Raw genomic sequence first — 21,014 nt, 5'->3', positions numbered from 1 at the left:
TCCGATGCTCCTTGAGGATGGTTGCAGAACCAGACTCAAAGTTCTCAGTTTTTAGGTTCTGTTTTTATCGGAATTCACTCCTATACCAGTCTATGGAATTTGCTTCATCACGCTGCTTTTACGTTTGAAGTGACATTCAATCACTGTTCCCTCGTTTGAAGTGATGTTTAATCAGCAGATGGTACATCCGTGACAGCTTGGCATTATTTTGTTCTTTGGTCCTTTGTTCCCCACTTCGTCCTTGGGGTGCCTGGAGGTGGAGTGTAGATTCCAAGCCAAGTTCTTGAAATACACATAGCAATCTAGATGTTGGGTACCTTATGTAGCTCACTCATAGACTGCTACTGTCTTGAAATACCCAACATACAGACTGCTGTGAAAAAGGTATACATGTACGTACAAGGTATACATAGCAGTCTATATGTCGGGTATTTCAAGACAGAAGCAGTCTATGAACATGCTACATCAACACCTACTGCACCATGCTCTACTATTCTTTTGAAATGGGTGTATTATGTGGTCAACATGCAACTCAGTGTTTTCACATAGAGGACTCACCGGGCTTCTGCCCTTTAAGCATATTATTCTCTCCTTTTCCCTTATACATTCTTAACTGAGCATGCAGTTAAACTAAGGTGTCCATCTCATCACTTTCACCCCATCTGCGCTCTGCTCCATTCTCAGAGGGTACTGCATAATTGCCACACCACAATGAAAAACTCAGCCATCTTGTTTACTGGCTATATGTCTTGAAGGACAAGGATGTAAAAAACTTCTATCCATAACTATAGGACATGAGGATCAATTTTGTTAACTGTACTTGAAGACACACCCTTTCAAAAAACTGAAATATTTCAAACTCTCAGGTTGGCATGACCTTGAGAGCGACAGGCTGGATTTCACAGCTCACTTTCCTAGGTTGAACAATCCGTTTTCAAAGAACACTTAAAGTAAGAATTCACACTCTTGCAGTAGCGGCATCATTACAGTATTTTAATTTCACGTATCTGTACTCTTCAGACACTCTCTATGTAATTTTCTTTTGCCCCTTAAAATACTGGATGACGAGTTATTTTCCAAACCCAAATTGTACAGCTCTGGCTTCACTGATATGGGTAAGAGACAGTTCTCCGAAGTCTGGGTATTGTTAAGATTACCCAGATTAACCATCTTTTCTGTTGGGGTTATACGTAAATACTGTAAAATATTTGCATTCTTAAAGCACAATTATTTGTTCCTTAAAAATAGTTAGTGGTCCAAAAATAGCCCTCTATTACTTATCAGTCTGAAACAACATTGTCCCTTACAGATCTGATCAAATTTTAAACCTAAATTCGGAACAGTTCCAATGGATCCTTCCCATTACCTAACAAATGAGTACTGTCTGTAAGAGACAAAACATTTTTTTATTGGTTTGCTAATTTAATGGGTTTTAGGTTTTGAAATTTAATAAAACAATGGAGCAAACAGACTTAACACCATCTACTAAGTACAAATAAAAGCAAAATCAAGTCCACTGACTGGGAACTTAAGACCTCATTCCTATGGGAAACACAGAATTCAAAGGTTGTTTTTTCACAAACCTGGCCATCTGTTTATATGCTTCTTCAGCCACAGCAAAAATGTGTGGATCCATATCCCCCATATTCTGACCACTGTATGCATTGATGATATCTTCGCCATAGATAGGTAGCTGCTCATAAGGATTTATGGCTACCAAGACGATACCTACAAAAGAAATGGAACAAAAGCTATTAATAATAGCTGATTTGGAAATGTAAACGTGTCAAAAGCCAGGTGTATGTTCTTCTAATCTTTCTTAAATGTTTAGCTTGGAGGAGAATAAAGACCTGATCCGAAGCCCACTGAAGTAAATGGAAAGACAATATTTTGATGGGTTTTGGATTAGGTACTAAATTTGAATCCTGAAAGTTTGAACACAGTTTACTTTCTTGCTTGTAAGAAAATCACCAGGGAGGACTTTTACCCTTTCCCCATTTTTAAAGTTTTGGGTTTGAAGAATGAAACGTTGCTTGAATTTAGAGTAAGTCAGCCTGACATTGACTGATGATGAACGGCCAACTCTATCCAGTAACAAGATCAGTGAGGACTGTACTTCCCATCTTTTATTATAAATCATGGCCTCTGATTTGCTCAGTTACAATTGTTGGGATCTAACAGAAAGGCTCTGAAATAAAATAGTGTCCACTTCTCCCATAATGGCTTAATGATGTCAGACATGTCAACCATTTGTGCATGATGTTATGGCATCACATGCCAATATTATAAATTTTTAGTATAAAAGAACTAGTATTAGAAATTTTGGTATAAATATTTCTAATAAACAATGGCCTGATTTTGAATAGTGGCCTCCAACAAGTGCTCAGAAATAAATGTACGTGTACTGCATAGAGCTGGCACACCTAGGCTCCTGACTGAACTTTGAAATCAAATAGTTAGACATTTAAAAGTGCTATAACACACTGCCACAATTATTTCAGACCAAGCTGAAAGTCAGGCCAACATTTGTAACTTACTATATCTCCCATTTCAAGTCTCTCACGACTGCCACGTAGGGAAGCAGTTGCCATGTGGACAGAAAGAATCTCTAATCCTAGCTGTGGCCATCTAATAAGCACACCAGGGATCATTCTATGAAAGACAACTTGAATGAAGGTATCTATCTCATTCCCCCATACCAGATATTTCTATAGTAGTGTCATATCTAAATATACTCAGAAATCAACCATCACTTTTTCTATAAAGCACTAAAAGTCTGTAATTCAGACACTGAACAGGCCTAAATATTATGACTGAGACATAAAGTAGGTGGAACATTTTTCTTGGAATAGCAAAGAAAAGGCATCTGAAATCTGGACCTGCTGCTCCGAATATCATCCCAGTTTTACAGACGACTAAATCATGTCATATATTTACAGATCAAGCAAACAACAAAATAAAAATACAGACAAGCTTTCTAATGAGCAAATACCTTTCAGAAAAGGATTGGAAGGATTCTCTTCTGCTCCATTAGATATATTACATGTTATACATCAAGACATAACTATGTAATCTGTGACACAAAGACCTCACTGTTTTTCCATCAGCCATGACTTCACTGGGATTACTCAGGGACTTGAACTTAAAGTCTCTATTATTTTTTTTTTAAAAAATATGAAGCCCTTATAATTTAATGAGGAGTCAAGAATGAACACATGCACACCTACCCACCTGCAAGTTAAGGGAATTTTTTTAGGTGCCAATTTTATAAATCCTGCAACTGAAAATACGAGCAGCTAATAAAAAGTTAGTTAGAAGGAAATAACTGGATCATATTCTAGTCCCCATCACAGATGTACCAAACAATTTGTAGTCTGAGTTTGACTGAAGCCCAGAAATGGAATAGCAGAGGTGTTACAGACCAGTATCAAGGTACACTGGCAGAGTTGGGTAGGAGCACAGGAGTGGAACAGTCGAGGTGCTCCAAATCAGGATTAAGGTGCACTGGCAGATCTTTGTGCAGAAGGATGAACAATGCCTGCCCAGACCATTCTAGGCTTCTCAGCAAAGCCAGATTCACCCACACAAAATTAAAAATAAATAAGACTACAGTTAAGCTAGTTGCACAATGAAGAGGCTGGGACCAGGATCTGATGCAAGAAATTAATATAGCTGAACTGCTCAGTAATAGTGAGCATAATGTTATTAAATGTAACATCCTTGTAAAGGGAAAAATACCAAAGGAACCCATCACAGTAGCATTTAACTTCAAAAAAAGGGGAACGACACAAAAATGAGGAAGTTAGTTAACTGAAAATTAAAAGGAACAGCCAAAGAGTGAAATACCTGCATGGAAACTTTTTAAAACTACCATGATAGAAACTCAAATGAAATGTGTAACCCAAATTAAAAAAAAACAGGAAGAGAACCAAAAAAATGCCACCATGGCTAAACAACAGACTAAAAGAGGTGGTTAGAGACAAAAAGGCATCCTTTAAAAATTGGAAGTCAAATCCTACTGAGGAAGATAGAAAGAAACATAAACTCTGGCAAGTCAAGGGTAAAAATATAATTAGGCAGATCAAAAAAGAATATGAAGAGCAACTAGCAAAAGACTGAAAACCTAATAGCAATTTTTTTTTTAAGTACATCGGAAGCAGGAAGCCAGACAAACAATCAGTGGCACCACTGGACAATGGAAGTGGTAAAGGTGCACTCAAGGAATACAAGGCCATTGTGGATAAGCTAAATGAATTCTTTGCATCAGACTTCTCTGCAGAGGATGTGAGGGAGATTCCCACACCTGAGCCATTCTTTTTAGGTAACAAATCTGAGGAACCATCCTTGATTGAGGTGTCAATAAGGGAGGTTATAGAACAAACGGATAAATTAAACTAATACATCACCAGGACCAGATAGCATTCACCCAAGAGTTCTGAAGGAACTCAAATATGAAATTGCAGAACTAACAACTAGGGTAGGTAACTTATTACTTAAATCCACCTCTGTACCAGATAACTGGAGGTTAACTAATATAACACCATTTTTTTAAAAACAGGCTCCAGAGTTGATCCTGGCAATTACAGGTCAGTAAACCTAATTTCAGTACCAGGCAACTAGGTTGAAACTATAGTAAAGAATAGTATTATCAGACACACAGATGAACACGATGCATTGGGGAAGAGTCAACATGGCTTTTGTAAATGGAAATCGTGCCTCCAATCTATTAGAATTCTTTAAGGTTGTCAACAAGCTTGTGGACAAAGGTGATCTAGGGGACACAGTGAACTTGGACTTTCAGAAGGGCTTTACAAGGTCCCTCACCAAAGGCTCTTAAGCAAAGCAGACAGTCATGGGACAAGAGAGAAGGTCCTCCCATGGATCAGTAACTGGTTAAAAGATAGGGGGAAAAGGACAAGAATAAATGGTCAGTTTTCACAGTGGAGAGACATAAATAGTCGTGTCCCCCAAGGAACTGTACTGGGACAAGTGTTGTTCAACATATTCATAAATGACCTTGAAAAAGGGAGAAACAGAGAGGTGGCAAAATTTGTAGACAATACAAAATTATTCAAGATAGTTAAGTCCAAAGCAGACTGTGAAGAGTGACAAGAGATCTCACAAAACAGAGTGACTTGGCAACAAAATGGTAGAAGAAATTCAATGTTGATAAATGCGCAGTAATGAGCATTGGAAAAACATAATCCCAACTATATACACAAAATGATGGGTCTAAATTAGCTGTTACCACTCAAGAAAGATCTTGGGGTCATTCTGGATAGTTCTCTGAAAACATCCACACAACAGGCAGCAGCAGTCATAAAAGCTAACAAAATGTTAGGAACCATTAGGAAAGGTATAGATAATAAGACAGAAAATATCATAGTGCCACTACATAAATCCATAGAAAGTCCACATTTTGAATACTGCGTTTAGTTCTGGTTGCCCCATCTCAAAAAAGATAGATTTGAATTGGAAAAGGTACAGAAAAGGGCAACAAAATTATTAGGGGTATGGAACAGCTTCCATACGAGGAGAGATTGAAAAGACTGGGACTATTCAGTTTAGAAAAGAGATGACTAAGGGGTGCCATGAGAGAGGTCTATAAAATCATATGGTGTGGAGAATGTGAATAAGGAAGTGTTATTTACCCCTTCACAGAACACAAGAACCAGGAATCACCCAATGAAATTAATAGACAGCAGATTCAAAACAAACACAAGGAAGTACTTCTTCATGCAATGCACAGTTAATCTGTGGAATTTATTGCAGGGGATGTTGTGAAGGCCAAAAGTATAACTGGGTTCAAAAAAAGAATTAGATAAGTTCATGGAGGATAGGTCCATCAATAGCTATTAGCCAAGGTGGTCAGGGACGCAACCCCATTCTCTGGGTGTCCCTAAACCTCTGACTGCCAAAAGCTGGGACTGGAAGACAGAAGACGGATCTCTCAGTAATTGCCCAGTTCTGTTCATTCCCTCTGAAGCATCTGGCACTGGCCACTGTCAAAGACAGGACACTGGGCTAGATGGAGCATTGGTCTGATGCAGTATGGCCATTCTTATGTTCTTAGGACCAAACTCATGTCTTACTGATGATGGATGAGCTCCAATATGGTGTACTGGAGAAGAGGGGTGTCAGCTGCTTGTTAGCTACTGAAGCACCTCCCATAAACTGCCCTCAGAAATATCTTGCTTGTCTAATAGGAGGCTGTTTGCCACCTCTTGCAAACTGCAGGAAAGCACAGTGATTACAACACTGTGAAGAGACATGGGGGAGTAATGGTACAAGCATGTTAGCCTCAATATCTCATTGACACTGGCATTGGTGGAACTGGCAAAGAGACTTACAAACAAACAATAGTACAGGTCTGTTTCAGTACAGAAAAAAAAATTCCAATTTCTAATCTGAATCAATAAATTATTAGTGCTAACAAACAAAAATGCCAAGGGCTGAAGCTATTTTAGCTGATCCTAGTCCAAGGTAACCTTTTGACTTTATATTTTCCTACACAGGAAAAAAAAAAGTAGGGCTGTCAAGCGATTAAAAAAAATTAATCATGATTAATCAGAGTGTTAAACAACAATAGACTACCATTTAAATATTTTTGGATGTTTTCTACATTTTCAAATATATTGATTTCAATTACAACACAGAATACAAAGTGTATAGTGCTCACTTTATATTTATTTTTGAGGGCACTTTCACCACAAAGAGATTATACTACAGTACTTGTATGAGGTGAATTAAAAAATATTATTTCTTTTTATCATTTTTACAGTGCAAATATTTATGATAAAAAATAATATACACTTTGATTTCAATTACAACACAGAATATATATGAAAATGTAGAAAAACATCCAAAATATTTAATAAATTTCAATTGGTATTCTATTGCTTAACAGTGCGATTAAAACTGCGATTAATCATGACTAATTTTTTTGCGTTAATTGCGTGAGTTCACTGTGATTAATCGACAGCCCTAATAAAAAGCTTTATCCTTCTGAGGATTTCTCAAAAGAACTGGATGAGGGCAATGTTTTTCACATCAGATTTAAGTAAAACATGTTGTTCCCTAAGAAAATTTATCATACAAAAAATAGCTACAATAAATGGTCTTTGTTGAGTCTCCTTCCTTCTCACTTCTTCCAGAGATGTGGGATCTTTAGTATTCCTTGAGAATTTCTGTCCTTTCCTTCTTACTCTTGCCATTTACACACTCGGCTGCTATTAACAGTTTCCCAGAGAAAAACTCCATATATAAAATGGCTGCAATGGAGGACCCAACTACTTATAGTCATTGATCCATTTTTAAACTTCCTATACAAGTGACTCCACAGACTATTTATACCCCTTGCACTTATTAAGCAATAATCAAACATAAGCATCCTTACGCTGCCTCGAGTATGAAAACTCTCAGCCTAACAACTGACTCAAGCCATAGAAACATTTTGGGACACAGTCACTCTCTTCACTAGCAATGCTTTGTCACTGGATTCCCACAGCTAAATGAGCAATTAGATTCTCTGCTCATTTCAGAGATTAATAAATCATGTGGCTGTTGTTCCCATCAATTTATACAACTGCTAAGAAATACATAATAATGCACTGAACTTCATATAAATTGTCTAAGTTTATAGTTATGATTTGAAATGACTAATGATTTTTTACTTTGAGAAACACAATTACATATCTAGCAACAAACAGGAATAGTTTTTTGCAACTTGAAATATACTAGATATCTTCCTTCCCTAGTTTCAGACATCTGTTAGACATCTTAGAGAGGAGTTTGCCTTCAACAGTGATAAACATGTAGAAAAAATTTCTTAAAACTACTCAGACTTGTGGAACAAATCAATGAGACACTACAGATTTTATGCAACTTCAAAACAATCCCATCCAGCTTTGGGCTATGCTGGCAAAAATAATCTCATTGAGCTAAAACAAAGCCAAATGTCCAGACTTTAATATACTAAATTACTTTATTTCAGAATAGATTCAGAAGACAAATAATATCCCTCATGGAAAAGCCCTAGAGAATTGAATAAAGAATTATATACACTTTCTACAGAATTTTTAAGCCAACCTATAAAATACCATAGCAGGACATAATTCACTAATAAATTTTACTGGTTTTAAGAATAATTTCTATGGAACTTTTTTGGTTCCATCCATACCCACAGCATCAGTGCTACTTCCTTAACTTGGATCAGTCTCCTGAGGGAACCCCTTCAGTGTGCCAGACTCCAAGGGGTGTCACTCTTCCTTTAAGGTAGGCCACAGGGCTTCACCGCCTCTTGAGACTGAACCTCTGGGACTTTAGTGCTCCTGCTTCACACCGTGAGCTCTGTCCTGCAAGTCCAACTGAGACAGACTACTGGTAGAGACTTCAGGGATTAATGCACCTCAACAAGTTTCTCTCTGACTTCCTTAGTCAATTCTCTGGGGAGAGAGTCCAGACTTGTTCCAGAACCCACATTTTACTCCCTGACCACACACCTTCAAGTCCTTTGATCTTGAGTTGGGGGTTTCTAGTCAGCTTCCCTGCTGAGAGGTGGGGAAATCCATGAATCATTGGTGCTTGTATTGTCTCTCTTGCCCTCCATGTTGATCTGGGTGAGTTTTAACCAGTTCCTTGAAGATTCTTCATTCCATCCAGACAGGGGGGTGACACACACACCTACATCTCTTAGTCTGCCCCAAGAGCAAACTTAATCCTTCCCACCCCCTACCCCACACTGGGTAGCAATGCAAAATATAGGACAAACTGAGGCAGATGTAGGCTTCATAAAAATATTATCAAAAATTACTACTTTATTTCACACCCATCTTAATTGCACTGGATTTTCCTTAAGAAATACATAAATCTACTAATGCAAGGGTCATGGTAACATTTCATTTTCTTTTATTATATTAAATTTGCACCCCTCAGTTGCTAATATGATTCTTCCTGTATACACGCAAACTAAAGAGCTCCAATTCTTTCATCTTGAGGGTGGTCATCAATCTACAAATGGCTAGATATTTATCTAAATCTAGGCTCATTGTACTGCATAATGGGCAGTATTTTATACATCAGTTACATAAGCAGCAAGGTTCTTAGAATAACGGAGATGCACTTTTCCTTTTAACATTCACAAATCTTTGTTCAGATTTGAACAGATTTGAAGAAATAATGAACAGAGCTGAACAAATTACCTCCAGATCTCAGGTCAATTACTGCCCTAAAATTATCAAGCCTTCTTTAATTTAAAATGATTTAAGATTATATCAAAGTGAAATTTAATCCTTTTCAGTCTTCATTTGACCTACCTTTATATCATTCTAGGGTGTACAGTAGGTGACTAAAGAGTCAAATTTTCAAAGGCCAACATGCAAAATGTAAATTCAACAAATATGTTTCTGGGGCCTGGTTTACACTAAAAACGTATATACCAGGATAGCTAGCTCGGTCAGGGGTCTGAAAAAAACTCACATCTCCTAATGACATAGCTATGCTCACAAAAAACCCAGTGTTGATACAGCTATGCTGACAGAAGAGGTGATTCAGGAAGGCGGCGTTCCTATACCAGCAGAAACACTCCTTCTCTCGGTGTACACTGCAGCTACACTAGCGGGCTATGCCAACATAGGTTCTGTAGTGTAGACAAAGTGACACAGGTGTAGTGTAGTGACACAGGTTCTGTAGTGTAGACAAAGCCCAAATTCTGATGTTTGAATATACAAATCAAGTACAGTAGAACCTCAGAGTTATGAACACCAGGGTTATGAACTGACCGGTCAACCACATACCTCATTTGGAACTGGAAGTACACAATCAGGCAGCAAACACAAAAACAAAAGCAAATACTGTACAGTACAGTACTGTGTTAAACAAACTACTTTAAAAAAAAAAAGGAAAGTTAAAAAAAAGATTTGACAAGGTAAGGAAACTGTTTCTGTCCCATTTTCATTTAAATTAAGATGGTTAAAAGCAGCATTTTTCTTCTGCATAGTAAAGTTTCAAAGCTGTATTAAGTCAATGTTGTTTGAAAGAACAACCCTAACGTTTTGTTCAGAGTTACGAGCATTTCAGAGTTATGAACAACCTCCATTCCTGAGGTGTTTGTAACTCTGAGATTCTACTGTAACTGCATATGGTTTTCACATGCAAACTGAGTTCTGTAAGTGCACACCAATTTCACTTGGCTTCCCTATGACTGACTTGGTGCTGTTCTATAATCACTTATGAACATTACATATTCTATTTTTCTGACTTAAGAAGACAGTAACGTATGAATACAAGGGACAAATTCAAGCAAGGTCTGTTTGCATCCAAGCGGGAAAGAGGACAATAGCTTCAGATAGCCACCTATTTAGTCACATTTCAGGGACAATACTAGACCCATTTGCTTTGATGTACCACCTCCAACCTCCTAGGTCTGTCAACACAGAACTGGGAACAAGAGACAAAGGGCTTCTGAGGGGTTAAAAGTGACATTCCCGAGAGAGAGAGAGTGGTTGTTGAGAATCATTGATGAGAAGCGGTTCTCACAGACCACAGAGGTCAAGGAAGGGAGTGAAGACAGACCTGCCTAAGGCATGGCAGGCCTCTAGGGGTACGTCTACACTGTAATTAAAAATCTGTGGCTGACCCATGCCAGCTGACTCTGGCTCACGCTAATGGGGTGTATAATTGTGGTGTAGACATTCGGGTGTGGTCAGCCCAAGCCCCAAACGTCTACACCACAGTTAACAGCCTCTTACCCCGAACCCAAGTCAGCTGACACAGTCCAGCAGCGGGTGTCTACTTGCAGTGTAGAGATACCTAGGGCCATCCTTACCCAGACGCAAACTACGCAGCTGCATAGGGCACCAGGAAATTTGGGGCACCAAACTGCCCCAAATTTCCTGGTGTCCCTATGCAGCTGCATGCTGCTCTAGCGGATAGCCTGATCCCCTGGCCAGTTAAGCCGGCCAGGAAAGCTGCCTCCGCTCCCACCCCATGCCCACTCCACCCCTTCCCCATAGCCCCTGTCCCGCCCTCCCTCTTCCCACCCTTGCTCTGCCCCAGCCCCACCCCCACTCCACCCCTTCCCCAAAACCCCCACCCCACCTCTGCCCTAGTCCCACCCCCCACTCCACCCCTTCCACTGAGCTACATCCCAGGGGACTGCAGCAGGGGGCTGTGTAGGGCACCACAATGTCTAGGGGCAGCCCTGGATATACCCTAGGAAACATATCTATAGGCCTTCTGTTTTAATATCTTAGATTTTCTCTCTTGTTATGCTTAGTTCCTACTGCAATACAGAAACCATTGGCTCCCAACCTTTCCAGACAACTGTACCCCTTTCAGGTGTCTGATTTATCTTGCATACCCCCAAGTTTCACCTCACTACAAAACTACTTGCTTACAAAATCAGACATAAAAATATAAAAGTGTCACAGGACACTATTACTGAAAAAATTGCTTCCTTTCTCATTTATAGCATATAATTATAAAATAAATCAACTGGAATATAAATATTGTACTTGCATTTCAGTGTATAATATCCAGAGCAGTATAAACAAGTCACTGACTGTTTGAAATTTTAGTTTTTACTGACTTTGCTAGTGCTTTTTATGTTGCCTATTGTAAAACTAGGCAAATATCTAGAAGAATTGATGTATCACCTGGAAAACATCTGCCGTACCCCCAGCGGTTCACATACCCCTGGTTGAGAACCACTGACATAAACAATGCTTTGTCTGGAGAAAGCTGTCTGGTCATCTATATTAATCACTGCTCACAAGATCCCAAAGTGAAGACTTGCAGGTGACAACCCCCATCAGGTTGGCTGAGTAATCAGTTGAAACATAGGGGTGCTGTGTCCCAGGGCCCAGGCTAAAAGTGGGACATTTGCAGGATCCCACCCCAGAAAAGTAAGGGTAAAAGGCCAAATATTTGAGGGGGTGCACTCAGAGACCGGAGAGGGGTCAAAGATGCAGCTAGCCCTGTAACCATGTTAGTCCCCATTTGATATATCTGTGGGAAAAAAAGTAGTAAATATACTACTGTTTTCCTAAGAATTTCACCAAGCAAACAATTGACCCCGCCCGCCCTTTTTTTTTTTTTTTTTTTTGCTATTACACGAAGTCCTGGTCTACACTACAAACTTATGTTGGTACATTTAGGTCGCTCTGGGGTTTGGGCGCCTATTATACTGATGTAACTCTCTGTGTAAACAGTGCTATGTCGACAGGAGGACTTCTTCTGTCAACATATGTAGTGCCTCTCAAGGAGGTGAAGTACCTACACCAACGGGAGAAGCTCTCCCGTTGGTGAAAGCAGCATCTTCATTACACTACAGTTCTGTAATTATAGACAAGCCCTAAAACATTATGTGCGTGCCCACATTTCCCATAATGTAGAATATTCTGTGGTGATGGAGTAAAGGAGAAAGAGTGACTCAATAGCAGCTTGGATCGCAGCTCTGGGTGTCCTATAATGTCAAAAATTATCATATCAAACCTCATTTGTTCGCACTTTGATCACTTGGAAACCTAAAGATTTCAAAAGACCCTGGATCAACATGCTTCTAATAAACCTAACATGCAAATTGCACAATCCTCATCAGCTGAGACTTTTTTAGAAGGCTGAAGAGCTTCTTCAAACTTCAGCAAACTTGCCTTTTAGTAAAACATTTTATGCCCTTTAATGGTTTGCCAGATTTAGTAATTTTCCACGTGTCTTCCAGACATTAGGGAAAATTAGCAGAGGCCTGGTGTACAGTCAATTGAAGCAACACTAGGAAAAACATAAAAGCAGCATGTTTGCCAAATGTAAAAAAAAACCTGGCATAAAAATAAACTCCTTTTTAAACCTTCTAAATGGATACCAAACACAATAGAGGGTTGCAAACAACCCAAACACAAGACAGTCAGTAAGATTCAAGGGAATTTAAAGCCTGATCCTGAGAACACTTACTGGTGGGCATAGTCCCACTGAAATCAGTACCTGCTGATAAGTGTTTGAAAGGTCAAGCCATTAGGTTTTATCTACATTAAACTTTTTTGTTTCAAAAAATTTCCGTCGCCATCCTTGGGTGTAGTTCCATCAGTGGTAGCAAGTTACTGTAGACAGGGCACCACGGTATCAATGCCTGTACTCTGCATCACTAAAATCCTGGCTGCAGGTCTACATTAATCCTACCATTCCTGATACCATGGCTGGAGCTACAGCAGTAATAGACACCGTGAGAAATTGACATTAGGAATTGAAATCAAATTCAAAGTATGGCTATTCTGCACCAACAGAGGGACAGAGCAAGGTCTTCAACTGGCACTGCACCAAGGAAGTTGCAAATGCCTTCAAAACATCAGCTACCACAGTAAGATTTGCTGATATCTGTGCTTGTGATATCAGGCCCAGAATCGGCATTCTACTGTATCAACCAGCCCCACTGCCACCATGATGTCCCAATTGCCACATCCTCGGCTTTCAGGAACGTATGTGTCCATGTCCTCCTCACAATCGTCCTCGTGCTGGTGTCTCTTAGCCAGGTATGCATATACTGCAGGATAATGCACGAGGTGTTTACAATGCTCACAACAGCAGCGGTGAGCTGAGTGGGCTCCATGCTTGCCGTGCTATGGCATCTGCACAGGTAACCCAGGAAAAAAGGCGTGATACGATTGTCTGCCATTGCTTTCACGGAGGGAGGGGAGACTGACGACACGTACCCAAAACCACCCGCGACAATGTTTTTGCCCCATCAGGCATTGGGATCCTAACCCAGAATTCTAATGGGCAGCAAAGACTGCGGGACCTGTGGGATAGCTACCCACAATGCACTGCTCCGTGAATTGATGCTAGCCACGGTACTGAGGACACACTCCGCCGACTTAATGTGCTTAGTGGGGACATACACAATCGACTATAAAATCACTTTCTAAAGATTGACTTCTATAAAATTGACCTAATTTTGTAGTGTAGACATACCCAAAGACTCCCTTGCCCTGTGACAAGATTCCCTCAATTACAGCCCAGCCTAATTTATACTAAAGCAGTGCAAAGTGCGACCCAGTGACAAAATCCAACTGCAAGCAGCAGACTCAAACAATGGTAATTCACGATGGCTACCTATGCTCTGGGAATTCTGCACAAAACAAATTGGGGCTGTCCTTAGAAAAATGGACTAGTCTAAATTAAAAAATGAAATAAGTTAAAATGGTCCATTAAAAAATTAAAGGGAAACAGTATGGGTAAAAATCATGGCACAAATTCACAACTAGAATTAATTGACCTAACTACACTGACTACAATGGAGCCAGACCGATTTACATGACAGGAAAATCTGGCACATATTTTGGGAGAAATATCCCTGATCTGTATTACTAACAGCAACTATTAAAGGGAATTTTCATAAGCTGGTTAACTTCCCACCAATTATGCAATTAGCTTTTTATATTTTACACACCTTGAGCAGTCTAAACAGGCTAACTAGTTTAACTTTCTGTTTCTCATGCACTAGCATGATGTTTAAAAAACAAAATACAAGGAAATATCTAAAAATGAACATGAAATTGTTTTAATTGAAATGTTATATTAAGAGTTAGCAACATATTTCCAATAAATACCAGGATTTGGAATTAAAAAACCCACTGCGTGAAATCTAAATTTTTGGCCTAAGCTACTTCACAATGTTCCTTTAAAATTTATCACTCAACCGCAATTATGATGAAGTCATCATTATAGTAAATGCTTCCAGTTTTGGTTGATTGAACAAATTATGGCTAAGGCTACGATTTAGTCATGAAGGTCAGGGCAGGCAAGGATTCTGTGACTTTGTCGGACCTCCATGACTTCTAGGGCTTCAGGAGGAGGTGGGACTGCGCACCCCTGCCCTGCAACTGGGGCTCGCTGAGATCAGGACCCTGCCGCCACAGTCCCATGCTTCCTCCGGGGGCTGCAGCCAGGGCCGCACACCCCATTCCTAAGGCTTTTGCTGGAGGCTGCAGCTGGGGCCGCACACCCCTCTTGCAGCTTCCCAGGGCCGTGTGCCCACCCCCTCCCTGCAGCCGAGGCTTGGTGGAGGCTGCAGTCAGGTCACACACACCTTTCCCACAGCTGGGCCAGCTCTGGAGCAAGGGCTATGTCCCCCCCTGTGGCTGTGACCCCTGCTGTGGCCACTGGAGTCAGGGCTGTACCCCCTGCCATTGCAGGGGGCTTGGCATGTCAGTACCCTCAGTCCCCACCCCATGGGACTCCATTCCTCCTCGCTACCTAGCCCTGTCTCCGGTTATTTTTAGTAAAGTAACGGACAAGTCATAGCTGCGTGAATTTTTGTTTACTGCCCGTGACCTGTTCATTTCTCTTACTAAAAATACACGTGAAAAAATCTTAGCCTTAATTATGGCCAATTATACTTCCAGATATTGTATGATCACAAATCTGCACTGCTATGAGTTAAATGTTCTTTACCACTAACAAACAGCACAGTTATGAACACACAAACACTGGCACATACACTCTCTGTAGTTGCTATAACCTCATTCCTGCAGTTCAACTGAATGAAAATGGTACGAAGGAAGGGTAATTGGAATCCTCAATGCAAGCACAATACCAAGTTAGCCATACTGTGAAAGAGTAAGTCCAGCAAACGAAAGGCTTTATAAACTTAGTCTGACACATTTCCAAAGATACATTTACATTTTTCAAAGCTCTCCTCCAGCCAATATACATACTTAGGTAAGCATGTGTAAGGGGCACAATGTTCATTCAAGAATCCCCATGACCTCAAGGTGAGCATTCTGAACAGCCATTTTAAACAGAGCCCTTTGGGAACCTAGCAGCACATAAAAATGAAGCAGATTTACTCTGAATCTTCATACTTGCAGGGCCTACCTGATGTAGGTAGTAATGTGTTGTATCTACACAGGCCTTTCTTACTAAAGGATCCCCAAACTGCCTTATAATTAATGAAAACAGGACTTTATTTAAAATCAGAGACCTATCAATAATCAACCTTCTTTTTTCCTACCCGTGGCAATTTCAATATTTTTATTTTTATTTTTTTGGTCCCTTGCAATAGTATAAAGGAAACGGGTTATGTGCTTACCGCAATAGGTATAAATGAGTTTTGAATCTATAAAGCGAACTTTGAGATTGTGTAGAACAGCAGGTTCATGGAGATAACTGAGTGCTGTGAGATCATTTTCACCAACAAGTATGTCAGGGTTTCGTAAGGGAGGCAGTTCCTTGGTCTTTGGATCAAGGCAATATTCTAAATCCTGAAAATTAAATACACACATATTACATGAAAAGAAGTATTTTAATATTTTCCATCTTTAGCTTATCCGTCCACTTTGTCTCACCAACCATTTTTCCTTTAGTAATCATTCCCTGAATGAGTTTACCTTGTCTTGTGCATTCCTAAGTGTTGCCTTCTGCTTGTAATGCTTCCTCCAGTAACTTAACTGAAAATATCCAACTAGGATTTCTTACACGTAGCAGGACCTTAAAGGTTAACTTTTTAAAATAAAATCCTTTACCTTGTTGCTAACACCAATTTAGATTTAACTAAAACTACATTAATTTTAAAAATCCAATTTAATTTTTAATAATTTATGCTGTTTGTTTATTTTTTTCCTCTCACGCAGAATGGACTGAGAAAATAGTTTACTTTGCTTCAGTCAGTTTGACTATCTTGTTGTCATGCAGTAATACAATGTGAGAATGCTGGGACAGCAACACTAACAAGAATATTTAAATCCAATTTTTTAAAAAATATATACAAATACAGAGTTCTCTCTATATACAAAGAGACATACAAGCTATAACTCTAACAGTACACTAACCTTCCTGACAATGATACCTTTTTGTAATGCAATTTGATTTTATTGACATATGCAACCCCATTCTGCAAGTGTGACGTACAAGTGAGCAGCACCTTCAGAAAGAGCAAGTGGAAATTTCTGAGTCCTTCCAAACTGGGAAGGTAGTTTTCAGTTTTCATCTATATTGTTATATGAAAGTCTTGAAGGATCATATGACATTTGGAAAAAAATACTGAAAAACATCCTATTTAGATACAATTCTATTTGTGTATTCTGTTAATGTTATTTAACTACTGTAGGCATCTTTATGCAAGCCAGATCTATATTGCTTTGTGTAGCAGACAAATTAAAACAAACAATTTCTGTAGATGTTCAGTTTCTAAAAGCAGATCTTACTACTGGTGTATTGGCCACTGTATCTTAGATGAAACACCCCTCTTCAATACATTTAAATTTCTTTAACAAAAATAATCTGATGTTTAATAGAAAGATAAGAGCTCCTAGAAATCATAATTTCTATATGTAGAATGTTTCCTCTCTTCTTGTGATAGCATCTCCACAGCAGCTAACTGGGATGTCAAATAAGATGATGACTTCAGTTACAGAATTAGCAGAAGATAAAGATACAATAAAATATGAGGGAAGGATAGGACAGGTGGAGTGTAAAAAAATCAAGTGAGAATAAATGTTGTGCATTTCAATTATATAATTCCTGTCATGTACAAGGGCTCAAAGACTATGAGCCCAAATGACTGCACATATGTTAATATGGCCTCATTTTGAAAATTTGACCTTTCATACTAGTATACAATGGCCTGCAGCCAATATCAAGGCCTGTAGGCCTAACGACAAACATGTAACCTTACCTTTCCCTCTTCGAGTCGAAGCTGGATGACTTTATCTCCTTCTTTGTAATCTTTGAGAAGTTCTGCTGACTTCCAGACTTCCTCTGGATCAGGGATCCAAACCCTGGCATACTGCAATACAAAATCAACAAGCAAAAGATCAGTAATTTCTCATGATTTATAATGAAATTAACACACACAGCACCAAAAGCCTTATTCCTATATATTTGGACAACATCTGAACCTTCAAATAATGGCTATCACCATAAACTAAAATGTTTATCATTAATATAATGGCTGTTCTAATCTACTGAGAAAGACATACATACAAACTGAATTTTATTTCCTATTCACAAAGGACATCAAAGCCTTCATTTCCAATAAAAAATAACTTCAGCAAGATATAAGCTCAATTCTGAAAATCCAGACAAGATAAATATCTTTTTAACAACCAAGAATTTATTTTCTAATAGATTTAATTCAAACAATTTGTGAGTTGGACAATTTCAGCAAGTACTGTATACAACTAGGAATAAGACTAGAATATAGCAAAAGTGTACTATTTGTAAAATACTCATCTGTATCTGTGTGGAAATTGTAGCTGAGTAACATAAGCTACAGCTTTAAAAGCCACTACCCATTTTCCTTTGTTGCTACTGCATTTGTTAGCTAATTTAAAACAGATGATCTCAAAAGTATTAAAAGAATACTCTCCTCTAAACAAGAATGAATGGACTTTAATCTATGTTAACACTGTCTTTCAGACTTTAAAAATACTGCACATCCCAAAGTAACAGTTTTCCTCCTGCTCCCATAGAAGGGATCAAAATCAGATGTGAGCCACACAATGACTACTCCTTTCAGGTTTGCATCAGTGAGGGGACAATTCCAACCATAGCATTTAATTAGTATCACTAAAAGTGTAAAGAAGAAGCTGCAACTTTTTCAAATAATTAAGTCACAGACTGATAACCTTCTGGTTCATCCACTTCTAACTGACAATTAATTGTACCAGTGATTCTCAGGGTTTATACTTAGCTTTGGATCATACAAGCTTCCCCACCAGGTCAGACCATTCCCGTTTCTTAGCTCCAATATTGCACAACATGAAATGGCTCAGAGGATGACAAAAAAGCCAATAATACACCTTGTTCAGTAGTGTACTTGATAGAAAGAGCCTTCCTAGCAGGAGGTTTGGTTACCCATATTATCTTTTTCAAAGGCTTTAAAGCCAGAAGGCACCATTATGATCATCTAATTCTGGCCTCCTGCAGGACACAAGACAAATAATTTCACTCTGAATTCTTGCAACAAGCCCATACCTTGTGGTTGAGCTAGAGCCTATTTTTAGAAAGACATCCAATCTTGATTTTAAAACTTCAAGGGATGGAGAATCAACCACATCCCTTTGTGAATTGTTCCAATGAGACAATAGTGGTCAGCATGATAGACAGTGGTCTGATTCTTTGTGCCTAGGTGTATGACCTTGCATTTAGCTTTTAGTAAAAAGCATGTTGTTTAAAGGAGCCTAGCTCATAAGCAATCCTGATTACTCTATAGCACTGAACTTGTCCCTATAATTAAGGCTGCAAATTTGTCACGGCAGTCACGGATTCTGTGACTTTTCGTGACCTCCATGACTTCTGCAGCGGCCGGTGTGCCTGGCTCAGGGGCAGCTCAGGCAGCCCCTGCATCAGTCATACTGGCCGCTGCTGGGGAAGTCTCAGGCCAGCCCCCCACCCCCCGCAGCAGAGTTTGGGGTGTGGGGGGCAGGGAGTTGGGGCACGGGACAGGGTGAGGCAGGCTCTGGGCGGCTCTTACCTGGAGGGCTCCCCAGAAGCGGCAACTTCCCCCTCGCTCAGCTCCTAGGCGGAGGCATGGCCAGGCTGCTCTGTGTGCTGCCTCCGCCTGCAGGCACCGCCCCCGCAGCTCCTATTAGCCACGGTTCCTGGCCAATGGGAGCTGCGAAGCCAGCGCTCTGAGCAGAGGCAGCACACAGGGCTGTCTGGTAATGCGTCCACCTAGGAGCCCCCCAGAGCCCACCTCACCCCGTCCCCCCACCCCCTCCCACACGCAAACTCTGCTGCTGCTGGTGGGGGAAGGCGCAGAGCCAGGTAAGGAGCATGTCAGCTCCGCCGACTCCCTTCCCCCAGCACCAGTGGGGGTCCTGGGTCGTGCACCGCCACCCACGCCCCACCAACACCAGCGGGGGTCCCAGGCTGTTCTCCCCCAGCACACACGATGCCCCTAGGCAGACCCTGCCCAAGTTTTAGTCAGGGGTGTATAGTAAAAGTCATGGACAGGTCATGGGCTGTGAATTTTTGTTTACTGCCCGTGACCTGTCCATGACTTTTACTAAAAATACCCATGACTAAAATGTAGCCTTATCTATAATCAATTAATACTCCACCAATGTTTGTAGCATCTGCAAATTTTCATCAGCAATGACTACGTTTTTCCCCAAACATTGATAAATATATCAGAACTGGTCCAACAACTGTCCCTGATGGTGCCTACTAGAAACTCCCTCGCCCCCCACTGAATGATAACTCCCCCTTTATAAATTACTTTGAGATCAACTATTAGCCAGTTGTTAGTCCATTTAATGATTTTGTATTCTGCTCTTTTTTTAATGAGAATGTCATGCAGGACTCTGTCAAATGCCTTACAGAAGGCAAATTATATGGTGTCAACACAATTATCATTATCTAGAACTGGCCAGAACCCAGAATCTCACTGTGCTGGAAATTCTAAAATTAAAAAAAAATAAATAAAATAAAAAAAATTATGACAGACCAAAAATCAGAACTTCAAAATGTCCTGCAGAACAAAATTCCAGTATTTCAGAAAAATTGAAACGTTTCATTTAATTTCCTTTTGATAAGGCTGAAATAGTTTTGTTCTTATCTATAGGGCAAACTGATTTTTATTACTCAACTTTTATAATATTAAAATGTATAATAAAATAATGTCAAAGTCAAAATGATTTTACTTTTATATAATGTATTATGTGTCAGCTGGGCAGCTTGTCTGGCCAGGTAGCTAGGGAGTCTGCCCACTTGCCAAACAGCCTGCCTGGTTGCCTATGGACATTTTGATCCTGTTAAATCCACATTTTCTGATGGAAAACTGTTCTGTTTGAAAATTTTAAACCAGTTCTATTTTTAATCAAACAAACATGTGATATCATCAAAAAAGAATCCCAAATTTGAGGAGACCTATTTTCCATAAAATCACATTGCTTTTCATGATGTTCAGCTGTATTTTCTATTGTTCAAATATTTAGTTAGGCCAAAGTCTTATGAAATGTATGCAGTCACATCAACTATTGTGAAAATACATTATTCTGAACTGGAGAAGAAAAATCTGA

At 39.7% G+C, this 21,014-nt stretch overlaps 1 protein-coding gene across 20 annotated transcripts in view; it reads right to left on the bottom strand.

The window, feature by feature from the left end:
- Positions 1 to 21,014, bottom strand: part of MYO5A (myosin VA) — a 205,958-nt gene that overhangs the window by 105,844 nt on the left and 79,100 nt on the right. For all 20 annotated transcript variants that reach the window (XM_037910148.2, XM_043524713.1, XM_043524710.1 and 17 more), the window contains exons 2-4: positions 17,666 to 17,776; positions 16,082 to 16,253; positions 1,584 to 1,728 (exon numbers count right to left, since the gene is read on the bottom strand). In XM_037910148.2, coding sequence (XP_037766076.1) covers positions 1,584 to 1,728; positions 16,082 to 16,253; positions 17,666 to 17,776 — 428 coding nt within the window. The remainder of the gene's footprint in view (positions 1 to 1,583; positions 1,729 to 16,081; positions 16,254 to 17,665; positions 17,777 to 21,014) is intronic.

Source organism: Chelonia mydas, chromosome 10 (genome assembly GCF_015237465.2).
Source record: "Chelonia mydas isolate rCheMyd1 chromosome 10, rCheMyd1.pri.v2, whole genome shotgun sequence".
NCBI lineage: Eukaryota > Metazoa > Chordata > Testudines > Cheloniidae > Chelonia > Chelonia mydas.
Note: the sequence above shows the minus strand (reverse complement) of the source record. Positions and strands in the feature narration are given on the sequence as shown.